Source organism: Taurulus bubalis (genome assembly GCF_910589615.1).
Source record: "Taurulus bubalis genome assembly, chromosome: 7".
In the NCBI taxonomy this organism is placed as follows: Eukaryota; Metazoa; Chordata; class Actinopteri; order Perciformes; family Cottidae; genus Taurulus; species Taurulus bubalis.
The window spans coordinates 26,624,027-26,650,613 of NC_136595.1; the positions used below are offsets into that span (position 1 = coordinate 26,624,027).

At 41.5% G+C, this 26,587-nt stretch overlaps 3 protein-coding genes across 3 annotated transcripts; 1 reads left to right on the forward strand and 2 right to left on the reverse strand.

Annotated features, from left to right (window-relative positions):
* Positions 1-765: 765 nt before the first annotated feature.
* clocka (clock circadian regulator a) lies at positions 766-10,009 on the forward strand (the record flags this gene model as incomplete). The annotated part of the gene is made up of 18 exons (XM_079220856.1): positions 766-812; positions 964-1,112; positions 1,196-1,287; positions 2,432-2,521; positions 2,646-2,766; positions 2,851-2,964; positions 3,346-3,464; positions 4,576-4,658; positions 5,767-5,873; positions 5,958-6,105; positions 6,174-6,249; positions 6,378-6,522; positions 7,438-7,541; positions 7,634-7,750; positions 8,151-8,309; positions 8,934-9,107; positions 9,189-9,704; positions 9,803-10,009. Exons 1-18 carry the CDS (start codon positions 781-783, stop codon positions 10,007-10,009), a joined length of 2,553 nt encoding a protein of 850 aa, XP_079076982.1. The 5' UTR covers positions 766-780.
* Positions 10,010-13,406: 3,397 nt separating this feature from the next.
* Positions 13,407-20,102, reverse strand: tmem165 (transmembrane protein 165). Its single transcript, XM_079220496.1, has 6 exons — positions 19,796-20,102; positions 18,573-18,801; positions 18,316-18,491; positions 17,273-17,455; positions 16,355-16,460; positions 13,407-15,095 (listed from the first exon to the last, which is right to left on the reverse strand). The coding sequence occupies exons 1-6, from the start codon at positions 19,949-19,951 to the stop codon at positions 15,019-15,021; spliced, it is 927 nt and encodes a 308-aa protein (XP_079076622.1). The 5' UTR covers positions 19,952-20,102; the 3' UTR covers positions 13,407-15,018.
* A 428-nt stretch (positions 20,103-20,530) lies between these two features.
* On the reverse strand, positions 20,531-26,085 carry srd5a3 (steroid 5 alpha-reductase 3; the record flags this gene model as incomplete). Its single annotated transcript, XM_079220858.1, has 6 exons — positions 20,531-21,299; positions 22,321-22,446; positions 22,524-22,709; positions 22,785-22,930; positions 24,218-24,465; positions 26,080-26,085. The coding sequence occupies 6 exons, from the start codon at positions 26,083-26,085 to the stop codon at positions 21,040-21,042; spliced, it is 972 nt and encodes a 323-aa protein (XP_079076984.1). The 3' UTR covers positions 20,531-21,039.
* Between the last annotated feature and the right edge of the window lie 502 nt (positions 26,086-26,587).

The window sequence follows — 26,587 nt, forward strand, 5'->3', positions numbered from 1 at the left end:
GCTGCCATGTTCCAGACGCCCTCCGGCCTCCGACTGAGGACGCTTTCAGCCGAGGCCCCGCCTTCATCCGGCAGCAGCTTCCTCATCCTCTCACGGGTCTGGCTGCTGGCTGACCTCACGATTAAAAGACCCGTCTCCCTGAACCGGATACACAATGACCTCGAGCATCGACCGGTGAGTCAAACCCTTTGAGTTGGACGGCGGCCATTTTACCAGCGAAACACACGTCATTAAAAAATTAAACTCATCCACACCTTCTTTGTTAATCTTTCCACTGTTCCAATAATCACCAACTCTGGTTTGATCAAAATCCACCCTGAATTCACAGAGTTAGATGTGAAAAGAAACTCAAAGCCACTAGTCTCCGTTGACAGAAACGGTAAAACACACTTCATTTAATCCAGAGAGGAACTAAATACATATACATATACATTGTAAAGTCTTTACTGATGTTGAGGGTGACACGTCAAAAGAAAAACAGAAAGGCTACTTGTTTACTGGCGATGGAAAAGGAGTTTTTAGAAGGTTTTCCTGTTTTTACATCAAAATAAATCTTGACTTTTGGTGATAAAAGTGTAAATTTGGACAAAAGTCACGGTGTTCAAGTTCTATGTGTTCGGTTTTATTCTTTCTTGCCTTTACTTCAAAATCAAACTGTAGGACGAGCATCAGAGTCTCATAGTAATAAAAGATTATCGGAGATTATATTATTATTATATTATTATCTTCACCTGCCGGTGTTTGTTCTGCAGGGATGACAGCAGCATCTTTGATGGGTTAATGGAAGGAGATGAAAAGGACAAAGCAAAACGGTACGACGGTTTTCATAGATATTGGTCTCTGCAGCGATGCTAATGCTAACGTAGCGATGCTAACGTAGCGGTGCTAACCTAGCGATGCTAACGTAGCGGTGTAGCCGTTGCCAATCTGCTGTCTGTCTGCTCTCGTCGTCCCGACACACAGAGAGTCCCGGAACAAGTCGGAGAAGAAGCGCCGAGACCAGTTCAACGTCCTCATCAAGGAGCTGGGCACCATGCTGCCGGGCAACACCCGCAAGATGGACAAGTCCACCATCCTGCAGAAGAGCATCGACTTCCTGCACAAGCACAAAGGTGAGGAGACCGGCATCCAGGGAGTCCTGGGTCTCTCTCTCTCTCTCTCGTTTGCTGACGGGTTGTTTCTTCTCCTCCGTCAGAAATCGCCGCCCAGTCCGAGTCCACCGAGATCCGGCAGGACTGGAAGCCTCCGTTTCTTAGTAACGAAGAGTTCACTCAGCTGATGTTGGAGGTGAGATCACAGCGGCCGACGTTCCGAAGTCCGGATTTTGATTCACGGGAATATAATCGACGCCTCTGAGAGAGACGGAAGGTTTCTCCGATGTTTTTGGGTCTCAAGCGAATCAATCACTGCTTCCCAGCGGCACCGAAGAGCGCAGAATGTTATGTTTTTTACAGAATCTGGTTAAAGAAAACGGTTTATTTGTGTCGAGATTTTAAATATATCTTTATTTAAAAGGGACCACGTACAGTTAAAACATAAATGTCACCATTTGATGCACTGTACCAGATTTTAGCTCCAGCTAATTCACATCTGTAGTCCCTTGACAGACCATAGCAAACATTACAGGATTAAAGAAACAATACAACATTATATGTGGGGAGAAGGGCACACAGTACAAAGCTACAGTACAGCACATTAAAAATAAGTAATAAAAGACATTAAAAGTAAGTAAAAAAAACATTAAAAGTAAGTAAAAAACATAAAAAGTAAGTAAAAAACATTAAAAGGAAGTAAAAAAACATTAAAAGGAAGTAAAAAACATCAAAAATAAGTTAAAAAAAATATTAAAAGTAAGTAAAAAAACATTAAAAGTAAGTAAAAAAACATTAAAAGTAAGAAAAAGCATGAAAAGTAAGTAAAAAAACATTAAAAGTAAGTAAAAAAACATGAAAAGTAAGTAAAAAAAACATTAAAAGTAAGTAAAAAACATGAAAAGTAAGTAAAAAACATTAAAAGTAAGTAAAAAACATGAAAAGTAAGTAAAAAAAACATTAAAAGTAAGTAAAAAACATGAAAAGTAAGTAAAAAAACATTAAAAGTAAGTAAAAAAACATTAAAAGTAAGTAAAAACCATGAAAAGTAAGTTACAAAACATTAAAAGTAAGTAAAAACCATGAAAAGTAAGTTACAAAACATTAAAAGTAAGTAAAAAAAATATTAAAAGTAAGAGAAAAACATTAAAAGTAAGTAAAAAAACATTAAAAGTAAGTAAAAAGAAATTAAAAGTAAGTGATACAAACCATAATAATTTTGCTCAATGAGTACAGCGCTGACCAGCTTTCAACAGATTTTTTAAATTGTTTAAAATGTGTTTTATTTAAAATACCACAATTATGAATGAATCAAAAGAGTTATGATGTTGTTTCTTCAGGCGTTGGATGGATTTTTCCTCGCAATCATGACGGACGGGAACATAATCTACGCCTCTGAGAGCGTGACGTCGCTCCTGGAACATTTACCCGTGAGTATGATGCCAAAAATCACATTTTTCTTGTTTTTTTAATAACATAACATAAAGCCACAGCAGCGCCACCTGTTGGCTGCGCTGCACGTGCTCAGAGATGAAAGGAGTTCTTGTGCTTCAGGCTGACCTGGTGGATCAGAACCTGCTGGACTTCCTCCCCGTGGGCGAGCAGCCGGACGTGTGCCAGGCGCTGTCCTCCCACACCGCGGAGGGAGAGACGCCCACGCCCGAGTACCTGAGAAGTCAGCGCCATGTTTGAGTCCCATCGTTATCGCTTTTCTATCATTTTAAGTTTCTAATGTCGTCATTTCTTCTTCTTTTTGAAGCAAAAAACCAGCTGGAGTTCTGTTGCCACATGCTCCGCGGGACCATGGACCCCAAAGAGCCGCCGGTCTACGAGTCCGTCAAGTTCATCGGGAACTTCAAGTCCCTGAGTAACGGTGAGTTCCCCTTCCCTGGAGCGCCTGAGGTTTTGGGTTCCAGCCCGCTGAGGCTCTGGGTTCCAGCTCGTTGAGGCTCTGGGTTCCAGCCCGCTGAGGCTCTGGGTTCCAGCCCGCTGAGGCTCTGGGTTCCAGCCCGCTGAGGCCGCTGAGGCTCTGGGTTCCAGCCCGCTGAGGCTCTGGGTTCCAGCCCGCTGAGGCTCTGGGTTCCAGCTCGTTGAGGCTCTGGGTTCCAGCCCTCTGAGGCTCTGGGTTCCAGCCCTCTGAGGCTCTGGGTTCCAGCCCGTTGAGGCTCTGGGTTCCAGCCCGCTGAGGCTCTGGGTTCCAGCCCGCTGAGGCTCTGGGTTCCAGCCCCCTGAGCCTCCTCTCTTCTGTCCCCAGTGCCTAAAAGTACCCGGAACGGTTTCGACGGAGTGATCCAGCGATCGCTTCACTCGGCCTTTGAAGACGGCGTCTGTCTGGTGGCGACGGTGAGGCTCACCAAGCCGCAGTTCATCAAGGTACGAGTCCTCTTCTTCTTCTTCTTCTACTTCTTCTACTTCTACTTCTTCTTCTTCTTCTTCTTCTTCTACTTCTTCTACTTCTACTTCTTCTTCTTCTTCTTCTACTTCTTCTACTTCTACTTCTTCTTCTTCTTCTTCTACTTCTTCTTCTTCTACTTCTACTTCTTCTACTTCTTCTTCTACTTCTTCTTCTTCTACTTCTTCTTCTTCTTCTTCTTCTTCTTCTACTTCTTCTTCTTCTACTTCTTCTTCTACTTCTTCTTCTTCTTCTTCTTCTTCTTCTTCTTCTTCTTCTACTTCTTCTTCTTCTTCCTCATCCTCTTCTTCTTCTTCTTCTTCTTCTTCTTCTTCTTCTTCTTCTTCTTCTTCTTCTTCTTCTTCTTCTTCTGCAGTCATGGCTCCAAGTAGAGGGAGCTAAACCATGTCTTTTGTGCAGTATAACACAGTTACAATGACATAAATCATTGAAAATTAAAATAAAAACACAAGTTGACTTCTTTGATAATGATTTTTTTTACGTGCCCACAAGTGTTCCCATTGTTGGAAATAACAATGGAGGCTCTAAGTGCTTTATTTATTAAACTATTTCCATTTTTACAACCTATATTTCCAGCCTCTCCTCTCAGTCGAAGTTTCACTGTATTTTTATTAAGTGACCGCTGGTCTCAGATGAATGAATCATGGCTTCTTATTTGCGCCGATAAGGTCAGAATTTAATGTTTTTTACAGAATGTGGTTAAAGCAAACGGTTTATTTGTGGCGAGATTTTAAATGACACCTGTAGAATTATAAAGTTTTATTTAAAACATCACAATTATGAGTGAATTAGAACGTCAGGCGTTTTATGGATTTTTCATCGTAACTATGAAACGTAGAATACAATGTTTGTGATGAAATATGAAAATGTTGAGCTTCGTTTTTTGGCGACGGCCCATCAGCGTTATGGAATAATACACTTTAAACTTAATTGAAACTTGTGAGGCTAAGCGATGCTGAACACTGTCCCTTTAAGAGAATATGAGCACTCATGAGCTCGGATAATTGAGTATTTGTTTTGTTTATAGATGACGTCTAATTACTTTCTGCTCTTCCACCTCTATCTTTCCAGGAGATGTGCACTGTGGAGGAGCCCAATGAGGAGTTCACCTCCAGACACAGTCTAGAGTGGAAATTTCTCTTCTTGGACCACAGGTAAAGCTTTTAGTTTTTTTGCTAGTTTCTTTTATTTATTTTTATCCGCCGCTGTTAAAAAAAAAAGTACATTCAACTTAATAACTATCTCCACACTATATCATTCAAAATACTTATTTGTATCCCTCCGTTTGTCACTGTTTATTCAGGCTGTTCTCATCCAGCTACACCGACAAAAACATAATGCGTGCAAATCCATTTAGAAATCCCATGAAATCTTTTAAACGAGAAAGTATAAAGGAGAGGAAGGAAGCAACGAACGGCCATCTTTTCATCCGGGGAACCTGGCTGTATGGAAGCCCGTTTCCGCTCAAAAAAAAAATCATAATCATGAGATAATAAAGTCAAAGTTAGGAGATAGAAAGTCATAATTATGAGATAATAAAGTCGAAATTATGAGATAGTAAGTGCGCATGCGCTTCAGTGACTCTGGCTTTTATCCTTCCTGTTATCTGCGCTCATAATTTCAACAAATTATGACTTTTTATCTCATAATTATGACTTTTTATCTCATCATTTCGACTTTATTACTGTATAGTATGGAAGCCTGTTACCGCAACACACAAAAAAAGTCATAATTATGAGATAATAAGTCATAATTATTACTTTTTTTGTGTGTGTGTGGCGGTAACGGGCTTCCATACTCGTGAAACGAGGAGTCAGCGCTGATTTATTCGTCACATAACTTGCGTACTTCGGTAACGGTTTCTCCGTAAACGATCTCTTTCCCTCAACCTAACTAAGTCGTTTTCTTGTTTCCCGTGAAGGCGGGTGTTTTATTGCATGTGGCAATTATGGTATACGGTATTATGCGGACCGTCGCATGAGGATACGTTGATTTATGATGAACGAGATCCATTTGCAGTCCTGACTGACGATGCATGACGACCATGTCGGTCTGTTTAACTTCCTGTTTGGTGCGTTTGTTGTAAACCAGTGTGACCGGATCTAAACAGAAACAATGTTGCATCTTCTTTGTCCTTTTGATCTTAACTACAGGTGTGAAAGGAAGGGAGGAAACCCCACATTTTTTACCGTGAAAGATTTAGAAACAAATGTGCCCCCAAAATATAAATTACTCTAAACGACGCGTGCTTTGTTTACCCAGAGCTCCGCCCATTATCGGGTACCTCCCGTTCGAGGTGCTGGGTACCTCCGGGTACGACTACTACCACGTGGACGACCTGGAGGCGCTGGCCAAATGCCACGAGCACCGTGAGTACCTCTCGGCGCCGGCTCGTCCTCGGCCGTCGGCTTTCTTCTCGAGCTTTAAGGCTCCCTCTCCTCGTGTGTTTGCAGTAATGCAATACGGCAAAGGGAAGTCCTGCTACTACCGGTTCCTCACCAAAGGGCAGCAGTGGATCTGGCTTCAGACCCACTACTACATCACCTACCACCAGTGGAACTCCAGGCCCGAGTTCATCGTCTGCACGCACACGGTTGTGAGGTACGTGGGAGATTAGTTTCCTCCTAAATGATCACAGCGTAGTTCATTCACACGTCTTCGCTCCACAGTTACGCTGAAGTGAGAGCCGAGCAGCGGCGAGAGCTCGGCATTGAAGAGTCCCAGCCCGAGATCACAGCAGACAAGGTGAGGCTTCTGCTTATTATTATTATTATTATTATTATTATTATTATTATTATTATCATCATCATTACGGGCGATGGATCGGTGTTCCATCCAAAGACCCCGGCTGACTCTGTCCCCCGACCTCGCAGCGGTCCCAGGACTCGGGCTCCGAGTCGCAGCTCAACACCTCCAGCCTGAAGGAGGCGCTGGAGCGCTTCAACCGCAGCCGGACGCCGTCGGCCTCGTCACGCAGCTCACGCAAATCCTCGCTCACCGCTGTGTCGGACCCGGCCTGTAAGCATCTCTCTACCATCACCTCTACCATCACCTCTACCATCACCTCTACCATCACCTCTACCATCACCTCTACCATCACCTCTACCATCACCTCTACCATTACCTCTACCATCACATCTACCATCACCTCTACCATCACCTCTACCATCACCTCTACCATCACATCTACCATCACCTCTACCATCTCTACACGCCGCGCACGGTTTACATATATATATATATATATATATATATATATATATATATATATATTAATTCACATTTTTTATGTTTTATTTATTTGTTTATAGTTATTTATTTGTTTATATTTATATTTGTTGATGTTTTTATTTATATATATTTGTTTATATTCATGCATTTGTTTATATATATATGTATTTATATGTTTGTTTGTATATATACATATTTATTTATGTATGTATTTATTATATATATTTAAATGTTTTAATTTATATATTTATTGTTTAATTTATATATATATAAAATATATATATCTATATATATTAATTTATATTTATTTATATATATATATTTACATTTGTTATACATATACTGTGTATATATATATATATATATATATATATATATATATATATATATATATATATATATATACATATATATATATATATATTAATATATATATATATACATATATTTACATTTTTTATACATATATTTTTTTTATATATACAGTATATATATAAATTAGTTTTTAATAAAATATAAAAGTCGTGTATGAACACTGGATTTATTTTCACGACACACAGGACGGACAGCTAGCGGACTGAGAGGCGATGTCTATGTTTTGCAGTCGAATCGCAAGCGCTGCCTTTTTAAATGTTAATTTCTCCTCATGTCCTTACAGTTAATGAAATGAAATGACTATTTAATGCTCCCGTTCCCTCTCAGCGTCACAGATGAAGCTGCAGGTGGACAGCCGGAGCACGCCGGGCCTCCAGTCCGTCTCCGCCGTGGAGATGGCGTCCCAGAGAAGGTCATCCGTCAGCAGCCAGGTCGGTCAGAGGGCTTTAATGGGGAGGAACTCATTGTCGTAGTTAATTACAGTGATGTGAAGTGTTTGAAGTTCTGTGTTAAATTCTTTCAGCAGTCGATGAGCTCCCAAACTACGGGACAGAACATGGCTCCATTCATGGTTTCACAACAGCAACAACAACAACAACAACAACAGCCTCAACAGCAACAAGTTCAGATCAGCAGCCAAGTAAGATCATCTTATAATAATAATAACAGTTATTTACCAATTCTCCTTCTCAATTCTCTTTCTTTACTTATACCGTTTATTTTATGGTTTAATACTTTTGTTTTGCACTTTATTATCATCATGCATCCTGTGCTGGAAACAACATTAACAACACGAAGACAGATGATAAAATAAATAATATATATAAATATTTGTAGTGCTCCGAGCTCACAGTCATGATCTAAATGTGATTCAAATCTCAAATCCACGTTTTGGTTTCCTCCACTGAGACGTTTGTAGAACCTGGACCGCAGATCGTCCTACGCCTCCTCGCTCCTCATCGGCCGCCATTTACTAACTTTAACTTCCCGCCGTGTTCCCGGTTCTCCCGGTTCTCCCGGTTCTCCCGGTTCCCTCGCAGTCCATGGTGCAGTTCTCCAGCCAGCTGGAGGTCATGCACAGCCTGAAGGAGCAGCTGGAGCAGCGGACCCGGCTGATCGAGGCCAACATCCAGCGGCAGCAGGACGAGCTGCGGCTGATCCAGGACGAGCTGCACAGAGTCCAGGGGCAGAGCCTGCAGGTGTGTGCGTGTGCGTGTGTGTGTGCGTGTGTGTGTTACAAGACGAGAGGTGACTGTCAAATCTACCTTCGGTGGTGGTCGGGGAACTAGCGGAGAGCTAGCGGAAGTTAGCGGAGAGCTAGCGGAAGTTAGCGGAGAGCTAGCCGAAGTTAGCGGGAGTTATCGGAGAGCTAGCGGGAGTTATCAGAGAGCTAGCAGAAGTTAGCGGAGAGCTAGCGGACGTTAGCGGTGAGCTAGTGGACGTTAGCTGGCTACAGCGAGGAACTAGCGGGGACACCCACAGAACGTAGTAGCGGCTTGTCACCCGACTTTGACGCTATTTACTTTTTACTTTTTCTTCAAAACCTTCTTCAATAACAAAAAACCAGGTGTTTATTAATGTTTCTGTGTAAAGCCTGAACACGTGCCGTCCTCTTTGTGGAGTAAGTGATGGTCATTTAGAGTCAAACAGACCATAAAGCAGGGAATGCTTTAGGGCTGGGCTACAGGATGATTGACAGCCCAGATACGGTCACTTCCTGTTCATCAGAAACGATCGTCGAATTCGAGGCGTCAGAAGCCTGTAAACTGCAGCTCGGCCTGTTGGTGAATCGTTTTTACGAGAAGCGGCGCCGTATGTTTCAGATGTTCTTGCCCAAAGGAGCCGGAGGACCGAGTCTGGGCTCGGTCCAGGTGGCCCAGGGGGGGACCCTCAGCATGCAGGGCCGGCTGGTGTCTGCGGGGCCCGTCCAGCAGCAGCATGCGGTCCAGCCCCAGCAGCAGACTCTCCTGCGGGACCCGAGCACAGCGCTGTCACAGGTCTGACTCCGCCCCCTTTTAGCGCCGTTCCTTTAGCTTATCTCGGCCTCTAACCGGATGTCTCGGTCCCGCTTGTTTCAGTCTCGGCGTCCGTCTCTCGCTCTGCAGCCTCAGCAGAACCCGCTGCCGGCGTCTCTCTACAACGCCATGATGATCCCCCAGCAGAGCCCGGCTAACGTGGTCCAGATCCAGAACCCCGGACCCGGCAGGGCGGCGGCGGCCGTGGCCACGTTCGCGCAGGACCGCTCGGCCCAGATCAGGTTTCATCCTCATTCGGAGCTTTATTCTGCCGCATCTCTACGTGACCTCTACCTGACCTTTACCTCCTCTTTTTTTAGGTTTCCCGCCAGTCCTCAGCTGCTCACCAAGCTGGTGACGGGACAGATGGCGTGCGGGACCGTCATGGTCCCCACCACCATGTTCATGGGCCAGGTGGTGACGGCCTTCGCTCCCCAGCAGGGCCAGACTCAGACCATCAGCATTTCCCAGCAGCCACCACTGCAGCAGCAGCAGCAGCAGCAGCAGCAGGAGCAGCAGGTCACCGCCATACAGCAGACGCAGGCCCACCTGGGCCAGCAGCAGACGCAGTTCCTCCAGGTAACAGAGGACCAGGACTCACCTGAGACGGGTTCAGGACCCGGGTTCCCTTCCATCCTCTGTTCATCCCGCTAATCGCATGTTTTTTTCCGTTCAAGGCTCCTCGGCTTCTTCATGGAAACCAGTCCACCCAGTTGATCCTGCAGGCGGCGTTCCCTCTGCAGCAGCAGGGCAACTTCGCTGCCACGGCCCACCAGCAGCAGCAACAGTTTCAGCAACAGTTGCAGCAACAACAACAACAACAACAGCAGCAGCAGCAGCAGCTCCAGAAGCAGCCGCTGTCCGACCGCTCTGCCACGCTGTAGCCGGCTGGAGACGACCGGAAGAGGAGCGAGAGCAAAACCCTCAGCGGGGGGGCGTGTCTTTGTGGTGCGGGGGAGGAGCCAAAGTGCAGCTCTGAGATGTGATTGGACGGCCGCCTGCAGGCTCTTCCCTCCCCAAGAAGAATCTTATCTGTTTGCACTTACACAGGACTGTGTCTCTGGCAGGAGGCTTTGGCTTCTCTAAGACAACAGGGAGTGTGTGTGTGTGTGTGTGTGTGTGTGTGTGTGTGTGTGTGTGTGTGTGTGTGTGCGTGCTCCTCCAGTCACCCTCACAGGATTATTTTAGCTCTCTGGGTTAATTAACTTAACGGACGTCCTGCAGAAAAAAACCAGAGGCTTCGTTTGTTTTTCTCCTTTTCTTGTTTTGTTGTTGTTGTTTTTTTTTTCCATGTAAAAGAATATATACTTATGGGTCAGAAAATATTTTTTAAGAATGTGGTGTAGATTGAGCTTTTACTGTACAGAGCTCATGTGTAATATATTATGTAAATATACCGAAAAAGAAAGCTGATATTTTATATGATGCATGAAATGAAATGCGTAGAGTCCGTTTATTTGCAGCTTTGAATATTTTACTTTTTGTTTTGTTTTTTTCTAGAAGAAAAGATCTTTAAAATGCTGAGCTGCTCATATTTTCTGCATAGCAGACGATGCTGCTGGTTGGGTCACAGTTTGTTTACATCCGTGAGACAATATTTTCACAGAAATTTAAAAAAATTGTCCAGATGAGAGACAAATGTTTTAAAGTATTTTTGAAAAAAAACTTTTAAAAAATGTGCTTAAAGTCAACATTCTACTTTTGAAACGAGTTCAATATTAATATTCAATACCAAGGTTCAGCTAAATGTATGCAACTTTATTTCTCCTGAAGAGACTTTACTCAATCTATCCATATTTATTTTCCAATTTTACCTGTTAATCTGTCACTAAAATGAAAAATATTGTGAAATAGTTGCAAAAAATGATTAAAAAGGGATAATATCCAACAAGGTGTCCATTATCAGTAATAATGGACACCGTCTATGACTGGTGGACCCATTCATTCCTGATATTGACGCATCGGAGGGCTTCATCCCTCTTATGCTGCGTTCACAACGCTTTTTCGCCTGAGTTTACTCGCTCGACTTTATGTGGCTAATTCACCTTTTCCCGGCTTTACTGGAGGACAAGCTAACGTTTGCTACCTAGCTAAACTAGCCAACTGTCCGTGGCCACAACACGCGACTCTAACAAACTTTTATTTAGTTCTAGTCAAATGACCACAGAAAACAATTAAAGTTTTACTCGCTTGACTTTGTGGTTAATCCTTTGCTTTTTCGCTGCGGAAAGGGGGCGTGGCTTATCTCTGTGGCTTAACTACGTGAAAACAGTTACCGTTTCCGCCATTCACCATTGAAATAAAACGTCGAAACCCACAAACGTCGAAAGAAAATTTCGTCAGTGCATTGACTTTTAATCTACTCCGTGAATAATTCACAACTCTTTTGGTGTGAACGCAGCATTAGACCATTGTCACAGAAATGTAAGGCCCTCCCTTAAGCAAAATCTCTAATAAATTATTACTATTATTAATGATATGAACGAGACTGTGAGACACTTTGTAAGATGCACTAAATAAGAGAACTGAATTATTTTTTTACTACCTTCATAGATGCAGCTTCTGGTTTAAAATGTTAAACATCGGGATCTAAACGAACTGTGACACACACACACACACACACACACACAGACTGTTGAACTTCTTCCTCAGCTGTTTTTTACCTGTGAGTTGATGGTTATGTAAAGAAGTTGTACAAAAAGAAAAAGCGAATCATTTGAGTTAAGTCGGTTGCCAAGTCACAAAAAAAAACAAAAAACATAAGAAAATGTTTTTTTAATCCAAAGAGAGGGGATCCCCTTAATAAAAATGACTCATTGTGTTAATTGTTGTGTAGTTTCAATGTATGCACTAGTTCATGTGTGTGTGTGTGTGTTTTGGTTTGGCTCATGAAATTCACTGCTGCTGTTCACACGACTATTTATTGTGCCAGAGAAAGATGGAGTATGTCTTCACCACAGAAATTAATTGGTGGTGGAACAGACTCTCAAATCAACGTAGCTGGACGGTCAGAGCGGCGGCCATTTTGATATGTAATGCCGCATTAAATTTTACCCCGGAAATGGGAATTAGTATCAGGAATTGGATAGTACTGTATGTATGATTTGGGTTAATGAGAAACTATAGCTTATTCACTGTTTTTTCTTTTTTTTTATCCAACTTTCCGTGTCGAAAAATCTGACTTCAGACGGCTTTCCAGTTTAAATTCTGACATTGGAAATCAGAAACGTCGACTTCCCAGTTCAAATGCACCGTAACCAGTGTAGCATGAAAGCGCGGTGAAATTATACGGAAACCACGATACGTAAATACTAATGTTACACTGATTTACGTTTTTAAAAATACCCAAAAGTCATCACCTATCTGGCGATTAGTCATTGATAATCCACCCCTCAGCGAGTCCGTACGTTTAAGTTTATCTGACGTTATCCTGCTAAAACGGTCCATAAAAGCTAGCTGGCTAGTTCACTTAGCTAGTTTGCTATTTTCACCATGCTTTGATTCTACACTGGTTACAGAAAATGAGCTAACGGCAGTACTGACAAGCTAATGTTAGCTACCTAGCTAAACTAGCCAGCTGACCGCTGCCACAATGCACGCCGCTGGAGGACAAGCTAACGTTTGCTACCTAGCTAAACTAGCCAGCTGTCCGCTGCCACAATACACAACGCTGGAGGACAAGCTAACATCAGCTACCGCGCTGGAGGACAAGCTAACGTTAGCTACCTAGCTAAACTAGCCAGCTGTCCGCTGCCACAACACACGACTAACAGAAAACAATTCAATGTCTGTTCTACTCTTATTTATATGGCTTGTGTGTGTTTGTACCTACATGTCTGTGTACGTTCGTACGTGTGTGTGTGTAGAACCTTTATTTAACTAGGAAGCCCCATTGACATTAAAACCTCTTTTACTAGTGAGACTTATGAATATGCTAGAAACACCAGCAGGATGTCCCACAATCCTTTGCACAGCTATATGACATCACAGAAGGAAAGTTCTGGTCTCACCTGAATCAGGTAGTTTGAAATGTTTGGTACCGCTTTCCAATAAAGTCGTGATTTATCGCCACCTGCTGGTCAGTTAGAGATCCAACAGCGTCCCACAATCCCTTTAAATCATGAACTAAAAGTACTTTTCACAGCTTTGCATTTATTTCTTGAGCCAAACCATGAATTGAACTCATTTACACCGCCATCAAATTGAAAATAAAACTACTAAAAACATTATGTTACCGTTTATTCGCCGTCAGCTCAACACAGAACACGACCGGCTCGGAAATCAGACGACACATGAAACACTTTTATTATTATTATTCCTCTTTTTGTTGTAGTTGCATTTCAACCGACCAGTATCACAAACAGAAAGTATTTCACAGCCTGTCAAATATTGACAATGCAGCTGTTCACCTTTTAAAAAATATATTCCCATTCCTTGTGTGTGGGCCCCTGCTCTCCCCTCCTGGTTCTACAGTACTTCAGCTTCAGGCAGGAAGAAACTAGGCTACATAAATAGCAGGTAAAAGGGGAAACGCAGTAGCCGTGTCCAGGCGGCGCCGTAGGAGTGACTTCAGGTGACGTCGTCGTCTATTCTGTGGCATCAGTGATGCCTCAAGAGTTGCGACACGTGAACGATGAAGAGTGATGAAGCCGAGGCTCTCCGGTAGCTTTTACCCAAGAGTCCCAGCGCGGTCACGGCGCCGCCTGGACGCAGAGGTACTCCAGTGGTTCAGGTCTCCTTTTAATACATTTAAATTAACATCATATCTCAGAAACGGTTTCCTAAAGAGAGAGTTGGTTATGAGCTACTTCTTCATAGTCGTGTTCGGTGGCAGGAAGACCTTATTTTAAATAAACCAAAACCAAGTGAACGCTATATTTATTCTATCTTCAACTTTTTTACCTCGATGTCGGGGAACTGAAGACGTTATTTATTAGTCATTTTACCTCTCAGAACACAGACCACAATATCAAAAAATAAATAAAAACATCTGCAATGTAATGGATTAAAGTGAATTTCTGTTATTTAAAAGCACAGGAAAGATTTGTATTATTATTATATGCATGCAGGAGGATTGTATGATTTTAGTTTGTTGGGTTTTCCCAAAAAAAAAAAAAAGAACACCGTAAATCAACGTTATTTTCGCCAGAATAATCGTGACAATCGGTTAATTAATGTGTGTTATAGTGACTTTTAAGAGGGATAGTTCAGATTCACTACAGTCTCACAATAACAGGTTAAAGCAGTGTTTTAGTGAATGGAGTCTGGTGTGTTGCAGAGAGCAGAGACAACAGCTTCAGGTCAGGAAGGTGTCAGACATCAAGGTGAAGATGTTCTAAATAAAGCGTTCATTTAAACTAATGGAGGTTCTTTTAGGATTCTAAAATACGTCACACAGAACATCACTTTGCTGCAGAAGAAGCTCACGGACTCACTTCTACACGTTCTAATATAAGTTAATTATGTGCTCTTGGTTCTGTTTTCACAGTTTTTTCCTCACAATGGGGGAAAATAATTCAAGATCTTCCATAGCGTCGGCCCTTATGTGATTTTAATGCATCGGGACAAAATAAACGTCCCCCAGAGGAAAAATGGAATAAACAAAAACACATTCAATATTTTAAAAAGAAGAAGAAAAAAAAAAGGCAAAAGCTGTTTTAAATGGACTCAAAGTGTCAGAACTGAAGATCAAATTCTCTCCTCGGCGTCCTTGTCGGCCCCGAGACGAGCTTCCTGTGTTCAGAGGCTTCGATGAGCAGTACAACGGTGTTTCATGATAACAGGAGGGGAAAGAAACAGAAAGGGTTCAACCTCCACCAGTGACAGCCTGCTGGGGGTCGGGGGTCGACCCCACTCGTATGTACAGAGAACACCTGGAAGTCTTTCCGCCCCGTTAGAGGCCGGCGTCCGGCTTGATGAAGAGGGCGGAGAAGGCGAAGGCCAGGAACACGATCCCTCCGATGATCGTGACTGTGGAGCGAGAGGACGATGAGACTCAGGTTATGGGATGGATTATGAGTATGAAGAGAGATCAAAAGAGACGAGGAAACCAGTAGCTGAGGGAACTCATTTAAAAGTAGAGATGCTCCGATTTGACATTTTCTTTGCGGATTCTAATATTTATTTAAAGAACGACCGACTTTCCGTGAAATATAAATAATAATAATAAAAAAAGTACAAAAAGTTAAATTCTAAATGTTATCATTTTACTAATCGCGTTTATTAGGATGAAACAAACAAATTAAATTATCAGAAGATAAATCATCATTTAAATATTTGCTTTGATAAAAATATATATATATATAGTTAAAAAAAAAAAAATAGTACAAAAGAAAGTATATATAATTTGTTTTGTACTATATATATATATATATATATATATATATATATATATATATATATATATATACACATACACTAATATATACTAATATATATATACTAATCGGGGTTATTAGGATGAAACAAACAACTTCAATTATCAGAAGATAAATCATCATTTAAATATTTGCTTTGATAAAAATATATATATATATATATATATATATATATAGTAAAAAAAAGTGCAAAATATAGTACAAAAGAAATTATATATATATATATATATAATTTGTTTTGTACACTATATATATATATATATAGTACCAAAAAAAAGTACAAAATACTATATATATATATATATATATATATATATATACATAAATATATATATAGTAAAAAAAAAAAGTACAAAAGAAATTATATATATATATATATATATATATATATATATATATATATATATACACACACACACACCATACCATATATTTGATATATATATATCAAATATATAGTTTATAAGTTGATTGATATTTTGCATTTGCTACCGTAAAGTAACTAATAGTCAAATAAATGTAGCGAAGTTAAAAGTATTTCCCTTTGAGATTTAAAGACGAATAAAGTGACATCAAATGGAAACACTCAAGTGTACTTTTGAGGTACTTTAAGTGTGTTGTACTGAAGCGCAGTACTTAGTAAAGGTACGTGTTACATTCCATACTGCTAGAACAAAACCACTACGTTCTCCACACGTCTTAACGTTCCTCCAAGTTCTCCAGATTGATGCATTTTAACTTAGAAAATGTGCTAATCGAGGCCCCACCAGAGGGTCAGAAGTACTTTAAAGTAACTCGCTCTTCGACAAGTACAACAACATTTTAAAGCAAATCAATGAAACCGGACCTCACCGGTTCTGACGGATATTTTCTGGGCGATCATTCTCCCTCCGATCACGGCCAGTCCGGTGCACATGCAGTGTCCCAGGGTTCCTCCCACGGCGACGCCGAACGGGTCCTGAGTCAGAAACACGTTTAAGGAACACAGCAGTGCGACGCCGACAGATAAAACCAAGGACTCCTTTTGCACCGAGGCGCCAAGAAGACTGTAAATAGCCTTTAATCTCTCTCACACACACTCACACACAATTCCTTCGTATTTCTATATCAAAATCCAATTATCCTTTGATTCCTGTAAAACTAAATAAACAAACCAATAAAATCATGGCGCTACATTCTAAGTCCGCCCACTTTTTAGCAGCCCAATCAAATGTGAAGGATTTTACTTGTAAATATCTCAAATAAGTCGGTTTCACACAGGATAACGATGCCCTAACTTTAAGAATAAAAAGGTGGTTTACACACTGGAGGAGTGACGAATTAAAATACAAAATAAAAGCTAAATATTTAAGACTATATTATTAAGGGAAGGTAGTTTATTGTCATTGTAAAAACATACAACGAAATGAAGTTGGTGACTCATCATCAGTACAGCAGTAACAGGTAAAAACATGTATAAAAAACATTAAGATAGGACATTCGAATTTAAAACAAGACTTTTAAAAATAAATAAAACATAAAACACAGGTATCAATGGCTTAAAAGTGACAAAAGTGTCGTGTTATTGTCTATTTGTGTCCCCAAGACTATGGACACATTGTATTGAGTTTCCTTTAGAGAAACGCTCCGAGTGAATTTGAGTTCCCTTCTAGTAAACAGTCACACCGTCTATACGTCTGGGGCTTTTATTGTGAAAGGCTGACCTGAAGGGGTGGGTGTGAGAAAGAGAATAAAAAAGGGACAGTTCACTAAATAAAAACAGCACCACACCTCCCGAGCAGCCAGGATGATGGTCGTCAGCTGCGAGCGGTCGCCCCACTCAGCGAGGAAGGTGAGGGTGAGCGCCTGGATGAAGATGGGCGAGATGAAGCTGTGCCACTTCCCCTGCGGCGCGGCGGCGCCGGACCCGGCCTCCAGGTCTGCAGACCCGTTGACCAGCTTGGAGCGCTGCAGCTGCAGGTCGAGACGGACGGGGCTCAATAAAACACCGGCTTCAACGCGGCATTTACATATTTACACATGGGTGTTTTCATAAGAGGATTATGTCTCTCACTCTTTAGTCACTTTACGCAGAGAGAAAGATGTCAGGAAATATTGATTTCTCAACCAAATGAAAGTTTAACTGATTCCTGGATGTTTAATTGACATTTTTAAGAGTTTCAAGCATTTTTTGGGGAAGATTATCTAGAACTGTGGTTCCTGGAGGTATGTGAGATTTGTGAAAAAATAGATTTAAAATTAGCATCCATTAAAAAAAGTTATTTAATTAATGTTCAATGAAATATAAGTGTAAGTTTATGAACTTCATTTTATATATTCGATATTAAGTCAGACACTGATGGCACATCGCTGTGCATTACATATTTATATCAACCCAAAATGCTTCCTGCTGGTTAGAGGGTACTTTTTGTTAACTATATTGTTAAGTGCAGGTTTTTTTGGGCCAAGCTAACGATGACATGAAACTTTCATGTCGTCCCGTTCCTAATTTATAGTAAATAGTAAATACTTCAAATGGGACGTACGGGGTTCAGAGACGTAGACGTCCATAAAAATGTTGTTTCCCGGGAAAATTGTGAGCATTTAATGCAACAGATTAGTGGGTGGGTTATAAAAGCTGTGTTTGAAACTAGAGCTGCAGAATTACTCTTCTGTAGCCGTTAACTAAATATATTTAAAGTTGTGAAGCAAACAGGACATTTTAAATTGTAATCCTGGAGCGTTTTGTCATTAAAGAACAAACTAGTGGATCACAGTGAGAATAATGGTAAATAGAGGTAAAGCGCCTGGTGATGAAGACGTCTGTGACTCACCTCCTCGTCCTTCTTCTTGATCTCGGCCTGCACCTCCTCCAGCTCCTCCTGGCCTTCGTCGGGACTCATCTTCAGCCCCTCGCGCAGCATGCGCACGCCGAAGATGGCGAACAGCGCGGTGGACACGTAGTAGGTGTAGATCCTCGGTATGATGGTGGTGGCGTAGCCGAACAGCACTGGAGGAAGACAACGACGCCATTATCACCCAGCAGGAGATGGAGGAGTTACAGCCGAACGCGCGACGCTCCCCCACTCACCGGAGAGACAGGTCATGAGCCCCAGAGCCAGCATGGCGCCCGTCAGCACGGTGAGGCGGTTGTAGCGCATGGCCATGATGGCCGCGATGAAGAAGGTCTTGTCCCCCAACTCGGAGACGATGATGACGGAGATGGAGGCCACGAAGGCGTGGATGAAACCCAGCTCCCCTTTGCCGGAGGAGACATCCTCAGAGACCACCGGGCCGATCGGGTGAGGACTCGAGGCTTTCTGTCGGAGGAAAGAAAAGCAACGCGGCGACGGTCAGACATGTCGCCCACGGTGAGAGTCTGGCGACTTTAAAAGGTTTTTTAGTCAACCTCAGTTTAAGGTCGAGCGTTTCCTGCACTGGAACCGACTTCCTGTCAGTACCTGATCTGCATCCGTGTCTTCGGACACATCTTTACCAATTAATGAATTCATAAATATAGCTCTGTTGTGCAGCCACTTCAGTTTAAGTTTCACTTCAATAGTTTCACCTTTATAAATGTTTTTTTATGCAGCGTTTTAAATGGTGTGCTTTTATTTCTTGATATGTTGTATTGGTATTGATCCGCTGTCTGCACTTCCTGCTTATAAAGTGCTCTGCAAATAAAAATACTTTTTTATTAATATTATTGAGCCTATGGCCTTCTGAAGAGTATTGCAAGATTTATACATGTATTTGCAGTTGCTGTGGCTACATTCCTGCTGTATCAGTTTGTCCTCCATTGTATACACACACATACGAATAAAAGAGATTTGCATATTAGATAGATAGTTACTTTATTAATCCTGCAAGGGGAAATATTTTCACCACAGGAGCATTTATAGATACAGGTGAGCAATAACATAATAAACATGCACAACGATAACGAACGAAGCAAACAAAACAATGCACAGATGTAGACAAACACACAAGTATGAAATGTCAGACTGCAGACTGTGCAATAAGCACAATTCATTTTGTTTTATCTAAACAAGAACTTAAATCAAGGATCTTTTAAAGAATATAATATTAAATATAAACAAAACGTATCACGCCTCTAATATCAAACTGTCCTTATGTCCTTTACTGGCAGAGTAAAGAGGTAACTTTACCCGGACACAATGAGCTGTGTACCTCTGCTAGCATGTGCTAAACGTGCAGACTGCGCATGCGTCAAACACAAAAACTACCCATTCCCTACATTTCGACGGTTTTTAAAACCGTTTAATCGATAAGTATCGACATGGATGCGGTCACCTCGGGTTGGGGCTGCTCCGGCGCCGGCTTGTGCTCCTCCGGGACGGCACCGACCGACAGCAACAACAACGAGGCGGCGGCGGCGAGCAGAAAGAAGCCTCGCGTCACACTTCTATCAGCGCGTCGGTCTCCTCCGCCGAGCGCGAGACGCATCATGGCTTCCTACGGTACCGACGAGAGGGGGGCGGGTTCCGTGTCGATGCGTCTTCTCCCCGAATCACTCGATATCATCGGCGACGAAACTGGCCAACTTCATATTAGCCACCTAGCTTCGGATTTTTTTTTAAAGGAACTCCTCGGTGATACACGTCACGAACACACCGACCCGAGCGCCGAGGAGACCTGGGGGCGGGGCGGGATGAAAGTTAGAACCGTGCTGCCGCCAACGGCAGAGGTGATTGGTCCGTAAACAACGATGACGCGGCGTTGTGGCGGTGACGTGCGTACAGGGAAGCTCGGTGATTGGACAAGCTCCTTGTCGATTAGGTAAACGTAGGGGGGAAAACATACGAGGAAGAAGAAATGCCACGACAAGTCATAACATATACCTATTAAAATACACCATTTTTGTATTCATATTCTAAATTAAAATATACTTGAATATATATATATATAAAACTATATATACACCTAATAATACAAATAAATAAGCATGCAGAAAGTACTTAAACATTAAACGGATTCCACTCCCATGATAGGTTTTTCTTTTTATTGGGTAGAAGTATTTACAATGAAAAATATTTCATGTTGTAGTTCGTTATCATATGCATCAAAAAACAACTTCTTAATATTTGTACAATGGCCGGATATTGTTGTTACAGACATGAGAAAAGAAGCCCAGTTCCTCGCATTTATTTATTTTTTGTTCCAACAAAATAACTTTCGTCACAACATACTTACATTTCTCTCGTTATTGTTACATACCCGCATATTTTAACAAAACCTGCTCGCTATACAAGAGAAGCTGGTATGTTGTGCTTCATAACCAGAAACATATCAAGTCAAAACCCCAGTCGTAATTCATCAACTCAACAATGTTTCTTGTGTGTTACAAGATGAGTTGATATGTTATAATAGAGACACTGTGTCTGTATTATTACATACATGTAGCTCTTCAGCTGTGGAGGATCGTTTCTGCAGCCTACAGTCTCACTTCTGTCGGCGTCCAACAGTTTTACTGCCACACCTTCAGAGCCTCAGACATTGTTATTTTTCTTGGATTTTACAAAAAACGACACGCGTACTCACAGCACAAACGGTATGAACGCTTTCCTGTGCTTGGGGTAGGACTCGTACTTGCTGACGTAAAGGTCGTGGCAGAGCTGCGCCGCCAGCGCCTGGTTGAACAGCACGTAGAGGACCACGAGCCACCAGGTGAGCGACAGGCCTCCCAGAGCCAGGCCCAGGGACAGGTAGATCAGCAGCTCGGCCAGGTAGTGCGGGCAGGACACCAGCTCGAACCAGCCGCCCTCCGGCATCCTGTGGGCCAGCGTCGCCACCGCGCCTGCAAGACCACGCACAGGGAATAATCAGCCCGAGTGACGCCGAAGAACAGGTGATTTTCAACCACCGGTGTGCCGTGAGAGACAGTCAGGTGTGCCGTGGGAAAATGTCCAATTTCACTTAATCGGTGCAAAATAAATATTATTTAGTTGCCCAAATAATTCGCCATTGTTGAGCGTCTGAGTCTGCAATATAGTGTCTGGCCGAGTAATTAAATACTCTTCCATGCCAGTAGGTAGCACAATAATTAGCAACCATATATGCTGTATTATGCTACAATGTGACATTGTAACTTTTGTTGGTTCTTGGTGTGCCGCGGGATTGAAATGGTTGAAAAAACACTGCGTTAAACTATTCACTCGGGTCGTCCTCGCCCAGAGAAAGTCTTCCTGCTCACTTCCACGCGGGCAGCGATGATCTCACGAGAGCGAGGCGCCGCAGTTTTTAGAGCCAGGCGCCGCAGTTGCTCTTCACCGGCTGCATGACCCCAATATCACGCTGTTCCTTTGTTCCCTTGATTTTGTTTGTATATTTTATTTAATTTCTTTGGTTTCTATTCCATTTGCTTGGTTTATGGTATGGTCCTTTTTGTTTAACGATATTTAAGTTATGACTTCTTTGCTTCTCTGTAGAGCACTTTGTTTTTAAAAAAGGTGCTATATAAGTTATTATCATTATTATTATTATTATTATTATTATTATTATTATTATTATTATTATTATTATAACTCATGGCGGGGAAACGCCTGTCTGTCGCCAGAGTAGAGAGCTGATTGGCTCTCAGATTTGGCAACAAACACCACCTTTAGTATAAAAGCCTTATTTTCTGTGTAGTTGTAATACTTAAAACGCCAGATTGTTGGCTGTTATTCTCAGATTTATTATAAAAACATCTTGTGTGGTTGATAAAAATAAAGCTTATTTAAATCAAAACAAGCAGCAGAGTGCTTAACTGATAAATAAATGCTCATTTAGTGGGCGAAGTGTTCCTGGTTTGTGGTGAAAAGGCCCAACACACTCACCTGACTTCCCCGTGCGAAGCCCGGCCAGCTGGACCGTGGACTGGTGCTGCATCACCGAGGCCCCGAGGAAAAGGATGCATCCGAGCGCATGGGACCAGTCCAGCTGAGAGAGGAGGGTTCCAGTCCCTAAAGAGAACCACACACGCATCAGAACCGCACAGAGAGAACCCGGCGGGCGTAGAGGGGTCCGGTTTCACTGTCACCTTTTCCCAGGCGGTCGCAGCAGAGCACCGTCCAGCCCAGGGCCACGTAGTAACCCACGCCGAACGCGTACTGCAGCAAGTGAAGCGCTCCGTCAGAGAAGACGCTGACCAGCAGGCACTCCAGCAGCCGGCGGAGCGAGTGCACGCAGAGCAGCAGCAGCAGCAGCAGCGTGGACAGCTGCGGGACTGCAGACCGGGTCAGTGCCGGTGACGGCGGGAGTCAAACGGCGTTACACATGTTTTTATAGAGAAGAGAGATACCTTGACTGGCTGGCGCGTCCGTCAGAAAGTCTAACGCTGCGGTCAGCCATGACGGGTAGGACTGCTGCTGGAAGGAGAAGTTCAGGTACACAGCCAGAAGGAGGCCGTTCCACACCACGGAGATGGCGTAGAAGTGCCAGAACCACCTGAAGGGAGAGAGGAGTGGCTCACGGTTTATTACTTCTTACTCAAAACTTTATTTAAATGCACATAACACGACAGGCAGTAGAGGCGAGAGCTGGTATCAACAACAAAAGTATACAAAAGTTAAAATACAAGGGGTAGAAATTAATTAAAACAATGCAATGAGACGCATATATATTCTAAATCATTTTAAAATTAAACTATAATAATAATAAAATAGTTCCATCAGCTGTGTTTTTGTAATATGCTAAAGAGAGTTAATCATTTAATTAAATGAAATATTTAAAAAAGAGTTACAAGTCGAAAAACTTCTGGTTTTAAGTAAATCATTTTAAAATGAAACTATAATAAAATAAGTGAAAATCTTAAAATAAATTAAGCACATTTAGAAAAGGGAGTTCCATCAGCTGTGTTTCTGTAATGTGCTAAAGAGAGTTAATCATTTAATTAAATTAAATATTTAAAAAAAGAGCTACGAGCCAAAAAACTTCTGGTTTTAAGTAAATCATTTTAAAATTAAACTATGATAAAATAAGTGAAAATCTTAAAATAAATTAAGCACATTTAGAAAAGGGAGTTCCATCAGCTGTGTTTCTGTAATGTGCTAAAGTGAGTTAATCATTTAATTAAATATTTAAAAAAAGAGTTACGAGCCGAAAAACTTCTGGTTTTAAGTAAATCATTTTAAAATTAAACTATGATAAAATAAGTGAAAATCTTAAAATAAATTAAGCACAATTAGAAAAGGGAGTTCCATCAGCTGTGTTTCTGTAATGTGCTAAAGAGAGTTAATCATTTAATTTAATATTTAAAAAGAGTTACGAGCCGAAAAACTTCTGGTTTTAAATAAATCATTTTAAAATTAAACTATGATAAAATAAGTGAAAATCTTAAAATAAATTAAGCACAATTAGAAAAGGGAGTGCCATCAGCTGTGTTTCTTTAATGTGCTAAAGAGAGTTAATCATTTAATTAAATAGAGTTTCGAGCCAAAAAAAATTCTGGTTTTGAGTAAATCATTTCCCCAATAAAATAGAGTTAAGAACATAACGTAGAGATTTGTACTAACGTTGTGAAAGTATATATACATACATACATACATACGTATTTATTTAAATGTCACACTGATGGATGATACTGTGTGTTTTTATCTAAATTAGCAGCAACACATTTGTAGTTTTTATAGTTCAAACATTGAAATGAACCCTTAACACTTCCGTTAAATGACCATCGTGTATTATCTCCACGTCGCGGTTATTCTCGCAGTTTTTCCTGAATCTCAAGCTCACCTCTTCGGGACGTCGAAGGCGCGCAGCCAGGCGTCCCGCTGGGGGCGTTGCTTGGTCTTCCCGTACCGGATGACGTCCTGGAACACCACGTGCGCGCGGCACGCGGCGTGTCTCCTCGGCAGGCGCGCGGAGAGTCTGTGCGCGCACAAAGCCGCGAGGAAACACGAAGCCAGGAACGACCAGAAGACGTCAGGGAAGTTCATCTTGTTTCCCAGCGCCGCCGGTTGAGCGCAATGTTTTGTGCAACGCTGAAAAGAGTCCGGAGGGGACACGTATATAAAGGTTCCGGATGAAACTTCCGGGTTTTTTTCTTCTTTTTTTAGAACAAGAAAAATATATAAAACAAGAAAAGGGTATTAATTTAAATCAACAATGCTGGAGATGTTTTTTAAGTATTAATATTTTATTAAAATATATATTTTTAAGGACAACAAGCAAAAAAAAAAAAGAGACACGATCAAACTAAAAGCAATATATATATATATATATATATATATATATATATATATATATATATATATATATATATATATATATATATATATATATGTATGTATGTATGTATGTATTAAATGGACCGATATATATATTTAATATTTTTGTAATGCTTTTCTATTCATTTTGACTGACAACTTTAAGTAGTTGGCAAAATTATATTTGAACACAGTGAAAGAGTGCTGCCTTTCCACTTACAATAGAACCACGATATTTAATATATATATATATATATATATATATATATATATATATATATATATATTTAATCACACGATTAACATAATATAATATTACGATTAAATATTCATACATATACATACATTATTTTTTTGTTTTCAAATGTTCAAAATTACCTTTGGTGGTGATATACATGTAATATCATGTATGTATATGTATGAATATGAATATTTAATCGTAATAATTATATTGTGTGTGTGTGTGTGTGTGTGTGTGTGTGTGTGTGTGTGTGTGTGTGTGTGTGTGTGTGTGTGTGTGTGTGTGTGTGTGTGTGTGTGTGTGTAAGAAACACCTTTTACTCTGCATTCACAAGAAGAGCTTTTCTTTCAGCCTCCAGCAGGGGGCAGCACCTGAACCCCAGCACACAACAAGTGGAGCCACCATGAGAACCGTCCAGGCAGATGCAATATAGTTCTACAGATAAGCAATACTCTGTGTATACATACTTATTCATCTCACAAAACGTGTGTGTCCATGTGTCTCTTTAAACTTTCATCAGTTTGAACACAAGTTAAATTCTCATATTGTGTTTTCAGCTATGACTAAGCATGCGTGATTTTATTTCACTGGGCCATCCTGTATTATTATACAGTGGTGGACCGACAGGGCCTGCTAAGCCTTCTCTGCTGGCCGAAACAGAATCACAAAGTTATAGCTATTTTATAATTTAATTGTTTTTCACAGATACACTACATGTATTATAATTATTTTTCCCGATTTGCTTATTTTCTCATTGCACAGCTCCTTGTCTTCCTCTGTTGCTCTGCCTCCAGCCTGCAGCACTGCAGCTGGTTTTAAGGAGAGTTTCATCCAATCAGAGAAGAAGGAGGAGAAGCTAGAAGCTCAAGCTGAAGCCTGAGAAACGGACTTGTTGGTGGATTTACTGATGACTAATAATTAATAGTAATTATTACTACCAAATGAACATGAAAGCTGCATTTAAAGGACAGAAGATTAACTGTTAGGTTGTTAAATCTAAAGTTCTGTATTATACCTCACGAGTTCATCACATGTTAAATAAGTAAAGTGTATTGATCTTATAAACAGACCCATGCAGAGTAAAAAAATATAAATATATAAATTCCCCGCCGAGTAGAAAAGAAGCTGGATTTATTTCTAGCTCTGACCTTCATCGCCGCTTATTCGCCACGACCTTGGGTCCTGCGCTCAGTTTTTTTTTTAAACTTATTTTTTTGCTGAGCTTTCCCTCTCCCAGCGCTCAGTCTCGAGAGTTCCTCCTCTCCCTGAACGCAGCAGCGTGTTGGAGCGAACCTCTCGGTGATAAAGCCTCTGGGCATCAGATTCCAGGATGCCTCTTAGAGGAGCCCAGCATCCTGTCTGAGGAAGTGTGCTCTGCTTCCTGCTTCCCTCCCTCCTCGGTCCTTAGCGTCCTCTTTCCTTAAATGTTGCGCCAACAGCGGGGCCCTTTAGGCCCCCAGAAGATGGCGGTTAAGCTCTGAATCCGGGTCTTTCTCCTCCCGTGATTTCCTCAAATGTTTTCCTCTGGAGCTCGAAGGTCGACTTCCCTCTCGTGTGTTTTGGTCAAATGTTGAAATCTCCCAGCAGCTGATGTGATGCCCTCAAACTCGTCTTCTTCCTGTTTTTTCTTTTACTTTTTGATATCTCCACAGAGCC